We start from the raw sequence: 17,410 nt of genomic DNA, 5'->3' as shown, positions 1-17,410 counted from the left end.
AAACATAGAAGCTATCAAAATAAGATGTAAAACTTGCAAATCATATATAAAATAAGCATAATTGCGTTTTTTTAAATAGATATATTTCTCTTGTATTTTTTTATATACATATTTATCATTTTTCGAGTTCTTTGATTAATTTCGGATAGATTTTTCTTAACAAAAAATTAAGAGAAATCACATTATTTATCTCAAATTTCTAACATATTTATTTATAATGAAATTGAATTTCTATCAAACTTCTTTATCCTTAATTATTTCTTATTTTCTAAATTCCTGTAAATTAAGTTCTTTTTCTGCGTATTTCATATTTATTTGATTACGCATGCGCAGAAAGTTACTAATAAATTCTGGATACGATTGCGTACGCAACATTTATATTCTGCGCATGTGCCATTAAACATGTTTCCGGTTATACGTTGCGCATGCGTGAAAAAAAACCCGGCTCGTTATAGCGAAGTCGAAATCGAAGAGTGAAGAGTTCAATTGTTTTTAGATCTATGATCTATCCGAAATTAGTCGAGGGACGAAAGAAATGCACCTCTTCAGAGTGTGAGGTTATCAAAGACAAAGGATGTGTCGTATTTTTTAAGGTATATTTAGTATAACATCTTTTTGTCTCTGAAAAGTATTTTTACATTAGACGCAGAAAGTGCGAAAAAAATTAATTCGCGTTAAAGTATAGCAAACGAGCCTTTTGCAAGAGGGTTAACGAGATGAAGGAATAGCAAGGTTAAGATTCTACAATTTTCTAGAGTAGAGTCTCCGTTCGTTTTTCACTCGTATAATATATTATTTCTTTTTCGTTTCTCAATTTCTAAATATTGGTTATACATTTTTCTCTATCTTAAATATACAGAGATCTTTCCTAGAGAACAATTTCATATTGATTTGTCTTGTATGACGAGGAAAACGCGACATTCCTCGACATCAAAATTATATCGGTTATTTTGATTTCTAGGAAAAAAGTGCAGCCGAAGACAAACGTGAACCTGATCTTTCATCGTTAAATCGGACACCTGTTCGCTTGGAAATTAATTCCCGCCTCAAGTAAATATCACGACAGATACAAATCTCGGTGAATGTAAACAAACGACTTCGGAAGTCTCTTGTCGTCCCCTTCCTCTCCTTTCACCGCACCGGCTCCCCTTTCTTCTATCGGAACGACGGGGTAGTCTTTAGTCTTGTCTCGGCTTTTCAGTATCGCTCGCGAATATGTCAGGTGCGAAGGTATCACGATAAGCGATCCATGAAATCGCGTCCGCGATCGAGATCTCTTTTTTTTTTTGTCGGAATTTCATTCTCCCGCAATCATGTCTGCAATTGTTGTTGAATTGGAGAATGGTGAGTTTTAAATTACATTGACCGATCTCTCTTAAATCGCGATAATCATAGATAGTTTGCGATTTAGTTACACGTATATTCTCGTTTCGATTAATTTAAATTGCCATTTAATTAATGATAATTTTTGCGTATCTTCGACTATTAATCATGAAATTTCCATTCAGATTAACGTATGTTTTGGTCGCGGCTTCTCTTTGGAAGTCGTGAATCAAATCAAAAGCTCACAGATGTAATAATTTAAAAAATCAGAAAATTAATCTATGTTTCTTTTTTCAGTTTTGCAGCAGATGTTTATGGAATGCGACGCATCCATGTCGGTTTCGACGCCGGATTCGACGATATCTATAGGTGACGAGGTACCGATCTCCAAGATCGTCCAATATGTTCAGGACCAATTGCCGACCTGGTCGTAAGTGTCCGCCGAATAATACGTTATCTCCTTGTACCCGTGAAATAGACACGTCATTCGTCAATGTTGATACACGACCGAACGTGAGACGCGAAAGAAAGAGAAGGAGAGAGATAACTTGAGAACTTGAAACAATTATGTATATGTGTATGCTGGTCGATCGATACAAGGACGAAGGCAATCCACGACTTGCCGCACAGTTTTTAAACGCGATATAGATTCTATACATATATTTTTGCAAGGCGAGATGAATATATGGAAAGCGAAACTTAGGTTCCTTTCGTACATTTTAACGTTTAAGATCAATTTAATCCAAACAATATTTGTTTATATTTAATATCGTTATAACATATTGTGCAATGATTTCTTATTCGCGTCATTTGTAAAAAATAATGTTATTTTTACTGATCAATATCTTTTAATCGATAGAATCGACGACCTGGCGGAGTTTTGGAAATGTTTAGTCGCCGTTTCGTCGAATAACGACCGTGTGAACTTGTGGCAATTTAAGGAGGCGACGAAGTGCTGGATCACCAAGATGCAACAGGTTCAATCTTCGCAAGATAGCAATAACAACGAACGGGAAAAACTCTAGTAAGTAAGAAACGCAGCTTTATTGGGAAAGAAGAAGAAATACATAATTATGCGTATGTGTATAAAAGTAGTATAATGAAATAGATTAGTTTATTACCGCTAGCGGCAATACCGAGTAATTTTGCGCAGTTTGCCGTAACGCAAATTACAGGAAACGTAGAATTATTATCGGACATACTGTTTTTAACTCGGAAATTTTCTTACAAAAAAAGAGAAATACAGTTTTTTTTTGTAATGGATGCGAAATAATTCACGTTGAAATGCGTGTATTGAATTGCGCCATAAATTTTAAGATACTGCGGTGCGATATACTAATGCGTGGATAACACAAGCGTGGAATCCACTGAACCGTAAACTCGATACACATACAATGTTGAGCGAGAAAAGAGTAACACGATGTCTAGGTGTGTATCTAGATAAATTGAATGTACTAGCTGAATTAATCACACTTTGTTCGCAAAAATATTAACAATAATATATAATATAATGTATATACTACATAATATACACTATTATATATATTATATAATATATAATGTTATATATTAATATTATATATATAATTATTTAGCTATTTTTCAATCGGCGCCATCTCAAACAAACAAACAAATCTGTACAGACTCGGCTTTATTTTATTAGTACGGATATACATATGGATTTTTATTTGTGTTACTCTTCCATCGTGAGGAAAAGTCAAGTAAACTCGCGGTATACTTCGACATTATAAATCCGTGGCATCTTTTGCACGGATTATTTCTGGAGGACTGATCGTAAAGTCGCGTTCTACATATACACAGACGATAATATTTTTTCTGGTCCACATTCAATACGACTTTATCGTGACTTTATACTCGATAAGCGATTCGGCTGCTTTAATCGGTGTATGGTAGCACCTTGAGTCTACTTGGGTTGGTACAATATTACACTTTTGTTCAGAGATATTGAAAAAAATTATTCGCGGTTCTACAAGCACACAATATGCGCAAACACACGCACACATATTTACGCACGGGCAGACACGTGTATATGCAAATGTTTTCGCAAGCATCGAGCCAGTCTACTTTCTTCGCTCTTTACTTCGCTACCTATAGGCGCGAGCGACACGTGTATAGCTCATTAAATTTGTAGAAGCGACCCTTTTCAAAAAAGCCGATAAGAGATCATAGAGTCGAAGTCAAAGCTTATGCAATTCTCATTATTATTATTTTTTTAAATCACATTTTGTTAAATTTTGCAAGAGTATCTGTTCTTTATTGTTTTAATAGTATCAAATTTAATATGATTAAATATTTGTCCAAATGTATATATTCGCTTTTCTAATCAATAATAATTAATAATATATGATTCAAAAGTCTCGAAATAGTTTTGTAAAGGAAAAATTGTTTCAAAATTAAAAAATCAAGTATAATTCATAGTAAATGCACTTAACAAGAGGCATTCAATATATTCATGCAATAAAAATATGGTAAGAAGAGATGAAGAATTTATCCGAAAACATGTCGAATAATATATCTGATATTTTTATACTATAAGAACATGATTCGAGCATATTTATCTTATTTTGTTATTTAATTTTGGATTTTTTTTAACAAGAAACACATTGCATTGCACTTTGGGATTATTCGTTACGCCTGTATATATATGTTATGTGTGCACTTGTGTGTATGTATGCATACGCAGCCGATCGCTCGCATATATGTCATTATGTCGCTCGTGTATTATCCGCGGTCGCGATAAGCGACACAAACTACGAACTCGCGATTGTCAACCGGTGAAAAGTATTCGCGTTGGAACCCCTCGTCCTCTTCTTCTCGAATTCTTCTAGAATTCGCCGAATTTCCGCGAGATACGAGAAGCCGACAAAGCCGAAATCTTGCGTACAGGTGTTTTTTTTTTAACACACGTGCTTGTGTATTCTCTGGCTGACAGATTATCTCGATTGTGTGAGTCGTCGGTTTTTTTCGTCGTCAATCTTGGTAAAATAATCGACATTGGATGTGTCACTCGGACGACTGTATAATGCGTGAATATTACGTCTAGCAGCTGGAAATTGGCAGCATGATATCTCTTATGCAATTCGCGTGAGGTGGTTCAGTCGCTCGGAATCGTATCTGATGAATCCTATTCACGTGTCGAAGAGTGAAAAAAATCGAGAATATTTCGACCCATTTATTCTTTGAATTACTGTGCCTTTTTTATACGATCGTGCGTGTACGAAACTCTCGTTGCGAACTACTATTTAATTATTATTATAAAAACATTAAACAAATTCTCTTAATATTAATGTCAAAATCGAAGTTTCGAATTAATTAAGATCGAAGCGACGCTGACATTTATGATAATGAGTGCGAGATTCTGCATCGTGACTTGACTAATTATAATTTGTGATCGATACAAGAAGTAAGTGAGGGATTTGAGGTTTATGTTATGAGATTATATTAATACGATGCTTAGACAAGAGTAATTAAAGGATTACTTTTTTTTAATATGGATTTTTCTGTGAATTTATCAAATTTGTTTAAACTTAGGGAAAAAGTCACAGGTTGTAAAAATTCAACTTACTTTACATTTTCTTAAAGTTTAAAATGAAAAAAATATATATAAGAAAAACGTAAAGTATGCAATAACGAGAATGTAAGATATGTGCGTTGTGTTATTTAATAATAACTGTTTTTCTATGTACTGCGCGGCAATTACAACGTTGATAACATGACGTGTACAAATTGTAGCCTCGTGAGCGACACAGATTCGTCGATGAAAGAAATGGACATAAATATCATGGAATTTGAGCTTCGCGCAAAACTTCGAGACCTTCACGAGGAGAACATCCTACTTCGCGAAGAGCTCGAACGGCATGAGGCATCGATCGACAATCTTAGACAACAATGTAGCATTGCCGAGAGGCAGCTGTACGTATACTTTTTACTTGCTATCGAAATATTCATAAACTTCAGCAAATAAATCCCCCAAAATTACAAACTTTTACGATATCGCGTTTATCGAAAATTGTACGCTTTATCGATACAGAGATCGTTACGTTCAGAAATGTCAGCAACTCGAAAAGGAGAACGACGAGCAGAGAGATCAATTAAATGAGGCAATTAAGAGCGGAAAAGCCACGGCCTTGACTTTACAAAGATGTACGAAAGAACAGCAAAATTTGTCGAGGCAATTGGAAGCTGCAGAGATTGAGGTAAAATTGATTGCAATTTTTTATTCAGCGAGCTGGAAGGATTTGTGACTTCCGCCGCAGTTTCATGTGGCAATAAAGCGATATTAAATTTTCACATTTTATTTCTTCATACATTTTTTATTTCTTATAATATTATTTATAATTAATAATATTAATTAATATTTGAGAATAAATTCATATTTTTTAATTATAAGGAGTTTTATTCATTGAATTGTTTTATACATTGAAATTTTCCATTTTTGCGTACAAAAAATAGGTACAAGCTATACCATCTTTAAAATCTAAAGTGGAAAAAATTAGCAAAGAGAAAATGGACTGTACGAAACAAATCACCAGATTGCAAGAGAAATTTGATGAAACAGAAGACGAGTGTAAACAATTAAAAGTCACAATAGCTGAACTGGAGAAAATAAGTATTAAAATGAGGGAGACCTACGATCAGACGATTCATGTAAGCTTAAAAATACAATGCTACAGTATATTATATATCATACAAAACGCATTGCATGAATTATAATGCTACAGCGAGAAACGTATTTTGCAGAATTTGCGTGAAAGGAATTGTCAACTTACAGAGGAGAATACAGAATTGCAATCGTTGTCGATTTTTAATAAATATTCTTCCGGAGAAAAAGTAAATTATTAATTAATGTGTTATAGAAATAGAAATTATATAAAAATGATTTTTCTTAGTATAATCTCTGTGTGGTATTTACAGCTTTCGATATCGTCAATTCCCGACATAGACGGATGCTGCACACATAGCACACCTTATAAATCAGAAAAAGTATTGCTGCAAGATTCGTTATATTCAGAATTGAAAGCTTCGGTAAGTTAAGAAATGCTTATTTCAATAAAAAATAATGCTTTAATGTGCAATAATTTTATTACTTACACACAAATAAAGTACGAAACGATTTTGTGATAAAACTTTTAAATATTATTCTTCTGTTTTAATTATTTCTCTGCATTTTATATATTTCAGGGTTTTGTAGCTGAATGCAGCAAATATGACTTATATATACAAGAACTAGATGAATACGACGCTGCCATTTCGATGATATTGGAAGAGCTGGAAAAGTTTGTATCTCAGTTTCTCATTAATTTCGTCTATTAATTTTTTAAATCTTTTTTAGAGCATAGTTCTATTTGTGTTTCATCTGCGATTTGATTTTTCAGAATTGTACAGATTTTCAGTAAAACGCGGAGCTTTATCAATGACATACCTCAGTTTAGCTCGCAAGACATGGACGCGAGAACTTGCAATATTGAAACATTGAAATACAAAGTGACTCTTCTGCTGAATATGGTTAGTTTTATTCGTTATATTATTATTTAAGGACTTTTCTCTCATCGCGAGTGTCATCGCGAGTGTCATCGCGATTCGTATGTTAAGCGACCGCCTTGACGCACGAACTATTGCTACAATCCTTATTATCATCGGATGAAAGCGTTCGCGGCAAAAATCTTCATGACAAAGCGATATAAAGCACTCGTCGATTTCATAGTCTTTCTTCTTTTATTTAGACGTGAAGCAAATTGTATTTTTTTGTAGGCCACCAAAGAGATCACGAGGAAGAGCATCAAGGATTCGAGTACGCAGCTTCGAGCCGACCCAGCGAATGGATCGAGCGACGATTTGGCTCAATTTGGCGTCACGGGTTTCCGGGATCTATTGCTGACACGCGCGTAAGTTCAAAGTATCACGTTCATTCGGAATAATGACGCAAAACAGTTGCGCGAAAATGTTACACTCGTAGGCGCATTCTGTGTAAACGGAGAGCTGAAAATCAATCAATTAATTCCCGGAGGAAGTCTATCGCACGAGGCGGCTTTATATCAAATAATTTTTTTTATAAGCAAGAGTGGAAAACTTTGCTCAGATTTTTACGAAATCCGTGATTGTCGGTGTCACATAAACGGGAGAAATATCGCGAAGCAGATGACCATTTGACTTTAATTTCGATCTGGATCAAGGTCGGGCATAAACGGGGTTTCCCATAAAAATAGCAGTTATCATGCCTGCTGCATATATGACAGCGCGCTCTCGAATGGGATACTCTACGCAAAAATAACTTCGTGCTGTCCTGAATCCCCCGTCTTAAATCATGATTTTCAATCCACTCTCGCTTCATCGTATTTCAATAAAAATGTTTATCGATCAACCTAATTTGTGCTCAAAAAGTATTCTCGGTTTTTTTTTACAGTCCCTCGTAATTTATAAATTTAAGAGCGTTGCATTTAAAAATACCGCAGTTTATTTTCTCGAAACACACGGCTTTTGTTTGAAAAATTCGATCGTATGATGACATTAAGAGAGAGATATACATATACTCATTTCTAATAATTATACAGAGAAAATCATAGACATTAAAAACGAAAAACAACGTGTGACCGTGTCGTTATCATAAATTACATTTATGAATATATATTAATAATAATTATATTAAGGCTCCTGGCTCCTAGCCGACCATGTCGAAATCGTGACGTCAGAGGCGAGAAAACACACGCTAAAATTTCTTAGATGCCATTTCGAAATAAAAAAATATTTCGATGAAACAGCACTTCAGATGGCTTTAGCACATTCTTAAAAAAACCCCAAAAACTATCCTTTCCCCTTTATAATCAATCAACAGCTGTAAAATGTAATATTATGAAGCCCAGTCCGTCTGGTCTTTGCACATGCGCAGTCATTCCGAATGTCAAAGTCTGATATCTCGATCATTTTACAGATGTTGATTGATTATAAAGGGAAAAGGATAGTTTTCGGGGGTTTTTAAGAGTGTGCTAAAGCCATCTGAAGTGCTATTTAATCGAAATATCTTTTCATTAAAAAATGGCATCTAAGAATTTTCAGCGTGTGCTTTCTCGCCTCTGACGTCACAATCCAATATGGCCGCGGTGAGCACCCAGGAGCCTTAATAATAAATATATATAAACATATACCTAACTTATAAATATTTATATAAAAAATTATATTTATAAATTGATTTTTTTTATGCGGGAGGAAAATGTTAGCAAGACGACAATATAGGTTTAGATTTTAGATAGAATTAAGATAATAAATTGAAATGTGAATATTAATCTCTTAAAAAAAAATTCTTATAGACATTCATTCTTTTTCTTCAATGAAGACCTTATGTAATCTAAAAGACTTAAGATTATAAAATAGCATTGTAGATAAATTATACGTTTTTCTACACGTGCGATTATTGCAATTGCTATCTTTTGAAATGATCACTTTGTGTTACTGCGCATTGCGCGAAAACAACTCAGCGCGGAGAAGAATTCTGATTCAGTTCGGACGGATGCAATCAGTTCGTTCCGGACCTTCTCACCGTGCGCGTGTCGAAAGCTGGTGCTTTCGTTTCTAAAAATCACGTCTCATACATCGAAGAGTGGTTTGTTTATTTTTATCCAAGAATATAAATTTTTTTTCTTGTTACAGCGAGACTCTTATCGTGGTGACATTGATTTTATTTATGGCGATCAGATTCTTAGACAGTCTTAAAATCAGAGCGATTTGCGTCGATGCGGTTTTAATCGTCAATGGAAAATCCTATAAACATTTTTTGCATTAAGATATTTCTTCAGAATTATGAGAACTATTCCGCTTAATTTGCGTATTAATTTCCTTTCGATTAACGAAATTTTAAACAATTTTAAAACACGTGTGCTTCCCTAACAATAAGATACAGATATAGATAGCATTGATGCAATTGCCGACATTAAGCGTAGCAAGGACAGTTTGATGTGCTGTTTTAATAGCACCATCACTGCGTTAAATCTATGCACGCACGGTGCAATGCAGTTCTAATTAGTCGTAATCCGCACGAATTGTTTATGTCATCGAGATTGACCTTATTCGCAGACCTTAAATGAATCGCAGAATTTAAGAAGGCAAATGAGATAATTTTTATTTTAATTATGTAGAAACATTCTCCTTGTTTCCTATAATCGTTCTATGTATTAGAGATTAATTACTATTTTTTATTATATAAATCGGTTGGAAATAATCTAATTTGAACAATTAAAACTTCAAGGTTATTAAAATTATCACAGAATCGCGTTTCGATTTATTATTATATAATGTCTAAAAAATCAAATAGACAACTCTAAAAAATCTGGTTAATTTATAATATTGAGCCTGCTATTCAAGGCACTGATTGTATATTCAAATTCTCATATATTCTTTGTTTAATGTTATCTTTATATAATATTTATAATCATTATATATTTTAGCCAACCGTATACAAAATCGAAGACGGATCTGCGCTCGATTACTTTGTGTAACTCCTCGGAAAATAATAAAGATGACCACGACGACGCGTTCTCGAGATCTATAAAAGTGTACAACACGAGCACCCAAAATCGATTTTGCATCATCGAACCCATCGTCGAAGAATTATACGACATCATCGATAGCACTCATAACGCTCTCATCAGTCACAGAAATCATTCATCATCCGAGAATTCAAGGTCGAGTTGTGTAAAATTCTCATAAAATACATTAACTATTGGCTCGAAATTCATTTACGAAATTTAGTTATAAAAAAAAGGAAGCATGGGGGGAATATCTATGTCGAACATTTTTCCATAAACAAAATCTCGTTACTGATAATCACGAGTCTGTAATTCCAATCAATTATTTTACTGTTATAGATATCGATCGGTGCACACGTTGCCGTCGCAATCTCAGCAACTACCTTCGCCGACAGTGGAAGACTCGAGGCAGCAGACAGTCAACTATCAAAGTTCAAGAGCGGATTCTCCCGATGCTTCTTTCGCGCGAGGAGACTTTTGTTTAAAGCAAGAAAACTGCGACGAGAAATCGTTTGCTATGGAATCGCACGACGTTTCCGACAAGGAAAATCCGATCCCGAGTCGATCGAGAGAAATGCCGAAAGTATTGAACGTTTTGGACTCGGCGTTAGTAGCCACGTCGGAGGAAGAAAAGACGAGCGCCAAAATTGCTCAAGAAGTAAAAAGCGCGAGCAATCCGGCGAGTCCCCGTAGGAAAATTTCGGTCTACTGTCGATCCTTCGACGTGATAACAATGCAGGATTCGTGCGAGGATCCAAGTCAAAGATCTAGTCTTGAAGTCAAGCGATCCTCGAGTAATCCGGACGAGTCTTCCACGCGAGTCGATCGAGAGACCATCGCGGAGGATCGAAATAGCGCGCCCAGATATCTATTTAATCACAATTATCGTAACACAAAGAACGACAGCAATTCGTCGAACGACTCGTCGCCGCAGAAACAATTCCAGGATAGTCTATTAAGCGATGAATCGCCGATTCAACAGCCGGTACTTAGAAAAGTCTGTTTAGCGCCTACGCGCCTGAGACTTTCGCAGGAAATTAAGAACGTATTAAACGAAACCCCTTGCTGCGCTCCCACCGACTCTACAGAACCGAATATTTCGAACTCTCTTCTATCTCCTATCATTGACAATGAACGCGAGAAAGACGTTGTATCCTCATCTACGACGTTCGTCGTAGACAAATGCGAAATGGAAATAAAGGATGGGGTACTTGGATCGAGATCGTGTTTGGCGAACGAGAATCGTTTCCGGGAATGTTCTACATCAGCTCGTCGTTTATTTTCATATAATCACACTGGTAAGTTATTTTAGATCTTGACGGATAATTGATCTTGGAAAACCTAGATCCTCCGTGTTCTGTATTATTAGCAATATGCAAATCAAGAAAAAATTGATCGAGTATATATCAAGGTGCAAAGTTGGAAATCGCGCATTAACTTCCTACATCCGTCTCGGGATGAGACATCCCGTAGATTTCTCTCAAGTTGTTTTATTTTATCAATTCCTTGATTTTATTTTCTCCCGCAGATTCAAGGAAGGTTGCGGGTTCAGAGAATCCCCACTCTCAGGCGAGCGTGCAAAGAGTCGAGAGCGAACCGCGAGTCGAACGATCAGTCGATGACCAAATGTCGAGTCGCGAGGACAGTTTGAACAGCGAGCCGGCGGCGGAATCCAGTGATCGATGCATCGGCGAGAAAATCGCTAATACCGTGTCGGCTACATCGAACGGCCTGACCTCTGCGAAGATAGTGTCTTGCAAGAGTGTGGCGCAGAAAGACGCGGAAACGTGCGACAAGGACCTGTCGAAACAGGGGAAACGTCAGGTTGGTGTCACATGAAACACAATAAATTTAAGGAGATTTTTAATTAAATTTTAAATCGATTTAGTTTAATTTTAGTTAAGAAATAAAACGTTAGGTTCTTCTATCTCTCTCTTCTCTCTCGCTCTTTTTCTAAGAAGAGCGATTCTGTTGGATTATATGTGATAGCGCATTTGACACATGTCGTTTGAGCACTGACAATTGTTTAATCGTAGTTGCACGTAAGCAATTGATCTTGCGGTTTGTAGAAACGCGGACCTCTTGAGTGATTGTAATTGATCGAGCTGTAACAATTAAGATCTTTGGTATTGACGAGCGTGTTGTTTTATGTTAAATAAAAATAATCAGTGATAAATCTGCGGTCAATTGACATTAATTACTCATATGAAACGTTAGAATTATCCGACATGCGGTCGCCGTATCTATTACTATAGCCCGCTATCGCTCAACTAGTCTTGCATTCCACTAATTAACATGCGCGACTTCTGGTATTTTACGTTAAAATTTATGTAAACTTAATAAAACTCGCATACATCTTATTATCTTAATATATTCCTAATATTTTTTTTATATATAAGAGAGACTCAAATCAATCACTTTTCTACATTTATCCGGGCCGTAAAAAAATCTTGGAAACAAGTTTGCAACAAAAAGAATAGGGAAAAAACTGGTTATACAATTATTTTTTTCTATTTCTTATAATGCTGCATCTCGTTTATTTTATTTCATTAAACATCTTTAATGCAGATTCTAATAATAATTCATAATAACTACAAACTATGCTGCAATAAGCACTTATTCCAGAATTGTAACATTAAAGTAAACACAGATACGATTGCTATTTTCATGATACACGAAAAGAATATCTTTCCTTTTTCTTTGTGTTTACGTTTGGATACGAATTAATACAAAAAAATAAACTCGTTCAACGCATCAACAAAACTATCTAAGAAAAACTTGTGTATTTTCTTCCAGCTCATTTTAAACGACACGCTAATCAACTCATCGTAATTTATCGAAGGTCTTCGCTAATAAATATTTCTATATCGCAAATATGTAAGCGATCGAATGAATGTGTTCGATCGTGCACTTATCGCGGAAACGATGTTGTGGCGATCATTTGCATTTAATCTGCGTTTATCTCGCAATTGCTGTCATAAAATCAATAATACATACTTTATGGAATCGATAGGTTTTTCCGAGATCTGTCAGTGGCACGATGAGGTGAGATGAGTGATTAACGTTCGCTATTAACCGACACTATACTGACTTTTACTGACATAGTTACATTAATTATGGACTACTTGCGATGAAAAATCACAGTGGGAAGGTTGTCTGCGAGTTTCTACCTTATATGTCGTCTATCGACGATTTTTACACGCGATCGACTGAAGCTTTTCTTCGTCATTACTGTGTTAAATTAATTGATCACCTTGTTCTTACGCAATCATTCTTGTATTTTTACCATAAATTTGAAGAAAAAATACACACATACAAGTATCATTAAACCAGTTAATTATCTTACGAAAATTTTGTAACATTTTATAGATAATTTTTTCTTCGCTACGAAGGAATTATTTTTTTAATAAAGAATAGACCGCTAATTGCAAATAGCATAATAGAAATTAGAAAAGTTACACATTTATGGACATATATCGTGAAAAATAATCTTTTTACATATTTCTTACAGCCCAGAAATCATTTAACGCTCCGCAAAATTCCGTCCGGATTTCATGAGCGGAAATTATAAATATTATATTGAAGTACGAAGCGTCACACAACGCACGTGCCCCTTCTACATCCGGCGATCTATCTCGTTTGATATGAGAAATAATATTTGTTTTAGAGGTGCCACGTAAACATTCAACGGACATTATAGTGGAAAAGCGAACAGAGAGAGAGAAAGAGAAAAGAGGTCGCCAAAAATCTCGATGTATTTTCCCGATGATCTATTTATCCATAGCGATTAATCATTTTGATCATTAATCAAAGCTCTAAAGTATAATAATAATCATTGTCCCCTGTAATCAAGTCACATCGTAGAGAATCTCGAGCTCTTTGAGCTTGTAATTATTTATCTGGAGTCTTTCAAGTTTTACTTTTATATATACGTTGGAATGTGTATTTCTAACACGTGCTGTGCGTAATTTTCTCACACACATATTCTCATCCTTCCCTCTTCCCCCAATAGTACTTGCAGCACAAACGCATTTGTGATAATAACGCATGCTGTAATCCGTAAGAACGAAGGTCATATTTCTACTGAAAGTGCGATCTGTGTTAAATGAACTGTCCTTATCATTCTCGAACTCGCCTAATCTTTGCATATTTTGCAGTGATTGTTAATTGACAACAGATTCTTAATCGACAACTAATTTGAACGCGCATGCACTTTTTTTCCATCCTGATTCCGAATGAATCATTAGATGTTGAAAAATAATTTTCGCTAATAGACTTTTGCCAATTTTGCATAGCAGTCGAATTAAATAATAAAACATTGCTCTTTTTGCTATTACAGCGGCTTTTAATTGCCAGGAGATCACTCTCGGAGAGTGAAAGTAGCGGCCGATCGAGATGCCGTTGCAGGCAGGAAGGCGCGCCTTTGATTCCGGAAGGAGACCAACGCAGAGTCTTTCCGAGTCTGACGGACATTCGTCTACAGGAATCTGGAATAGCTAATTTATCGGACACGGATAGCAGGTGGGTAGAAATTGATATCTCATATTCGATACGTATGCGACGACTTCAATTAATCGTGGAATAATCTTTATTTCCAGGGAAAATCTGAGCGAGCTCGAACTGCAGGTAAATGAATACGAAATCTAAAGATGAAAATTACAAGATGCTCTATCGGAACTAGAGTTAGACCATAAAATGTGCTTTTTTTGTAGAAGAGGTATATAGTATTCTCGCTATGCCTCTGCACAGATAGGGTGACTCTATCGCGAAGGGTAGCGATGTCGCTTCGGCAACGCGATCAATCGGAGAAAAATCTCTCCTGCGAGGTGCAGAAGATGCAGCAGGACATTCAGGCAAGCGAACGTGAAAAAATATCGTGTCGTTTATTAATTCGCTTCGTGAATATTTATATTTGAATAGAGAGCGTACGTAAAAGCGATTCAGCTGAATCATGCAAAGTTTTTAAATTGTCCGCAAAACATTTTTATCGGTTAGTCGCGGTAGTCCTTCCATTCTGGTTCGTTGAAGGGATTGAATTTTGCATAACGTCAGGAACTTGCGCCACTATGCACGGACAGGGAATCCGTGGAGCGGGTGGAGCGGGTCAGACATCAGTTGGACATGATTATGCGATGTGCGCACAGGGTGTCCTGCGCGGCCGAGACTCTAGGCGCTGTTTACCAGGAGCATAGGGTTTCCCGGGCCATTCTACTGGCCGACAGGTATCTCCAGTTGCTGCAGTCCCGGTGCGAGAAGTTGATTGCCGATGTCGCTGAGACTAAGTGAGAGTCAGACTTATTTAACATCCCTTATCCGCCGTTCAATTTGCATTTTGAGCTTCGAAAATATAATTGTTTGCATTTTTAATGTTCTCTTCCTCTTGTATGAATGAAAATCTCAACTCTTCCGATAGCGTTCAGTTAACAGATAATTATATGAGTATTCATCGTGAAAGATTAAAGTAGTAGAGTTTGGTTTAAAGTCTTCTCTCTCTTTCGTAAATGATAAATCGGTGATGAGTCCACGCTATTTTCGTTTCCAGACGGATTCTGATAGAGAACAATATAGTGATAGAGGAAAACTCCGGCGAGCTCTGCGACGATCTGCCCCGGATCAGATACAGGAGCAGTACACCCGTCAATAATCGTATGATGGTTCGGAAATATTGAATTATTCACGTTCGTTGCTTATTTCGCTATTCTTTTTTTTGTCTTGTATATTAAAAATTACTTGTACTCGCTTTTTCATCGACATACTCTCTTGCACGTTTGCACAACTTTGCTGGAATTTGACAATCGCATTCACGTGGCTTGCATTTTTATTCCTTTTTTTTTTCATCTCGCACGATGTTTGATTTGTATGTTTTCTCGTCAATTTTCCTTTCTAGATTGCTAGGAGGAGAGCTAGCGTAGCCACAATGTCTCGACCGATTGGCAACACGCAGGATGTGACAAAGGCAAATTTTTCTTGTTTTTTCGTTTTATCTTTGAATTTTCGCTTTCACAGCTATTTCACTTCAGAGGGTACCTTCTTACATTTTGCACTTATGTATACTAACGCAATGATTTCTATATAATATTTTTCTTTTTATTCTCTTTTTATATTTATATTATTTTTGCTTCGTATTTCGCTCGACATAGGATACCGTGAGGCAGCGAAACTCCGTTTCCGGACGTATGACTCTCAGGAGACCATCTTTCAACTCTGAATCCCCGAAATGTGAAGTCGAGAAACTGGATCGTACCGAGTTAGTATTATTATTTTATTGACTTAATTAGATTTAAATATCTTAAAAGAGAGAAGAGAGAGGAAGCATATTTAATTTAACACAAGTTTTTATACATTATATCGAATATTTTTTTACATCGTCGAACAGCAGTTCCAACAGCATCAGCGAATTACGTGGTATCTTTGAGCAGGCTGAGTCCCATCGTAGTTCAAGAGAAGAAAATAACAACATGTTACGAGTGAACAACTACGATAATCAAAATATTATTAATTGTGCAATCGGCAACAACGAGATTTGGGCAAGTGCGAAGGAGCAAACTTCTGAACTTTTCGCTGTCGACGAAGATGTTAATCTAGATGTTAGATCATGGTAATCATCTTTGTTTTCCTCTCTTTTTATTATATGTATTTAATATGGTTCTTCTTTATTCTATATTAATTAAGATTTTCTAACATAACTTCTTCTTTTTCAGCATAAGAAGATCGTCACAATCTTTCCAGCTAAGAAGTATACCATGGCGTATGATGTTATGGGGTATTATTATCTTCTTTCTTGGCTTTTTCATGAATCAAGTAATAGTGAGCGCTTGCAACGGCCCGTTACATAGATGGTCGATCGAGCATATTCTCAGCAGATACATTTATAAGATAACAAACGCGCCTCATCCGATGTAAATTTCGCGATGATGTCTGCGTGATGTGTCTGTGTATCGGTAAAGTAAGATTAGTGTACACTGTAACATATGTTAATGATAAAAAGGCTGAATAAATTGATAAATGTAAAGTTTGTTCGCGCCTTTTAACGGGATTGCATTGCGGCCACGAGTGCTGCGTGTTAATAAGACTCTTCACTGTAACCATATATTGGACTACTAGCAACGATGAAACACATGAATTTTTTCACAATGTAATGAGAAAATAGAAAATTTTTCTTATTAAGAAAATTTCTTAGACATATAAATTCGCGTGTTAATATCTGCGTTTCTATATTGAGAAATTTTGATGAGCTACTTAAATCATAAAATATTTATTATAAATGTTTAAAAATGTTCTTATATTTAGAAAGAAAAAATCACATTATTAATAAAGAAACTGGATATATCAAACTTCTAATACAAAGATATATAAATAATTTAATAAAATAAGAATATAAAAATATAATTTTTAAGTATGCAAAATTTTTTCAACGTGTTTTTATTTTATTTAAATATAAATTTAAATATTTAAATAGATTATGGATGCTTTTATCTGAAATAAAATATTTCCTCAATCTAGGTTGTATATAGCATATTGTGGTATTTAGATATTAATATATTATG

General features: G+C 35.5%; 1 protein-coding gene across 11 annotated transcripts; it reads left to right on the top strand.

The window, feature by feature from the left end:
* The first annotated feature begins 1,187 nt into the window (after positions 1-1,187).
* LOC145940042 (uncharacterized) lies at positions 1,188-17,259 on the top strand. Of its 11 annotated transcripts, none has more exons than XM_083044834.1 (23): positions 1,188-1,344; positions 1,621-1,753; positions 2,183-2,347; positions 5,077-5,256; positions 5,375-5,540; positions 5,797-5,991; positions 6,085-6,174; positions 6,259-6,369; positions 6,526-6,620; positions 6,720-6,849; positions 7,096-7,229; positions 9,783-10,019; positions 10,203-11,161; positions 11,392-11,687; positions 14,203-14,384; positions 14,462-14,489; positions 14,576-14,716; positions 14,916-15,145; positions 15,406-15,517; positions 15,751-15,819; positions 16,004-16,110; positions 16,243-16,461; positions 16,565-17,259. In XM_083044834.1, the coding sequence occupies exons 1-23, from the start codon at positions 1,314-1,316 to the stop codon at positions 16,764-16,766; spliced, it is 4,212 nt and encodes a 1,403-aa protein (XP_082900960.1). In that variant the 5' UTR covers positions 1,188-1,313; the 3' UTR covers positions 16,767-17,259. The 11 variants fall into 11 exon arrangements, 10 of the variants coding, with proteins under 10 accessions (XP_082900960.1, XP_082900958.1, XP_082900963.1 ...); XM_083044832.1 differs by having other exon boundaries at positions 16,240-16,461; XM_083044837.1 differs by lacking the exon at positions 9,783-10,019 and having other exon boundaries at positions 16,240-16,461.
* Positions 17,260-17,410: the final 151 nt, after the last annotated feature.

Source organism: Prenolepis imparis, unplaced genomic scaffold (assembly GCF_030444845.1).
Source record: "Prenolepis imparis isolate NDT839.2.m4 unplaced genomic scaffold, iyPreImpa1.0 SCAF_8, whole genome shotgun sequence".
In the NCBI taxonomy this organism is placed as follows: Eukaryota; Metazoa; Arthropoda; class Insecta; order Hymenoptera; family Formicidae; genus Prenolepis; species Prenolepis imparis.
Note: the sequence above shows the minus strand (reverse complement) of the source record. Positions and strands in the feature narration are given on the sequence as shown.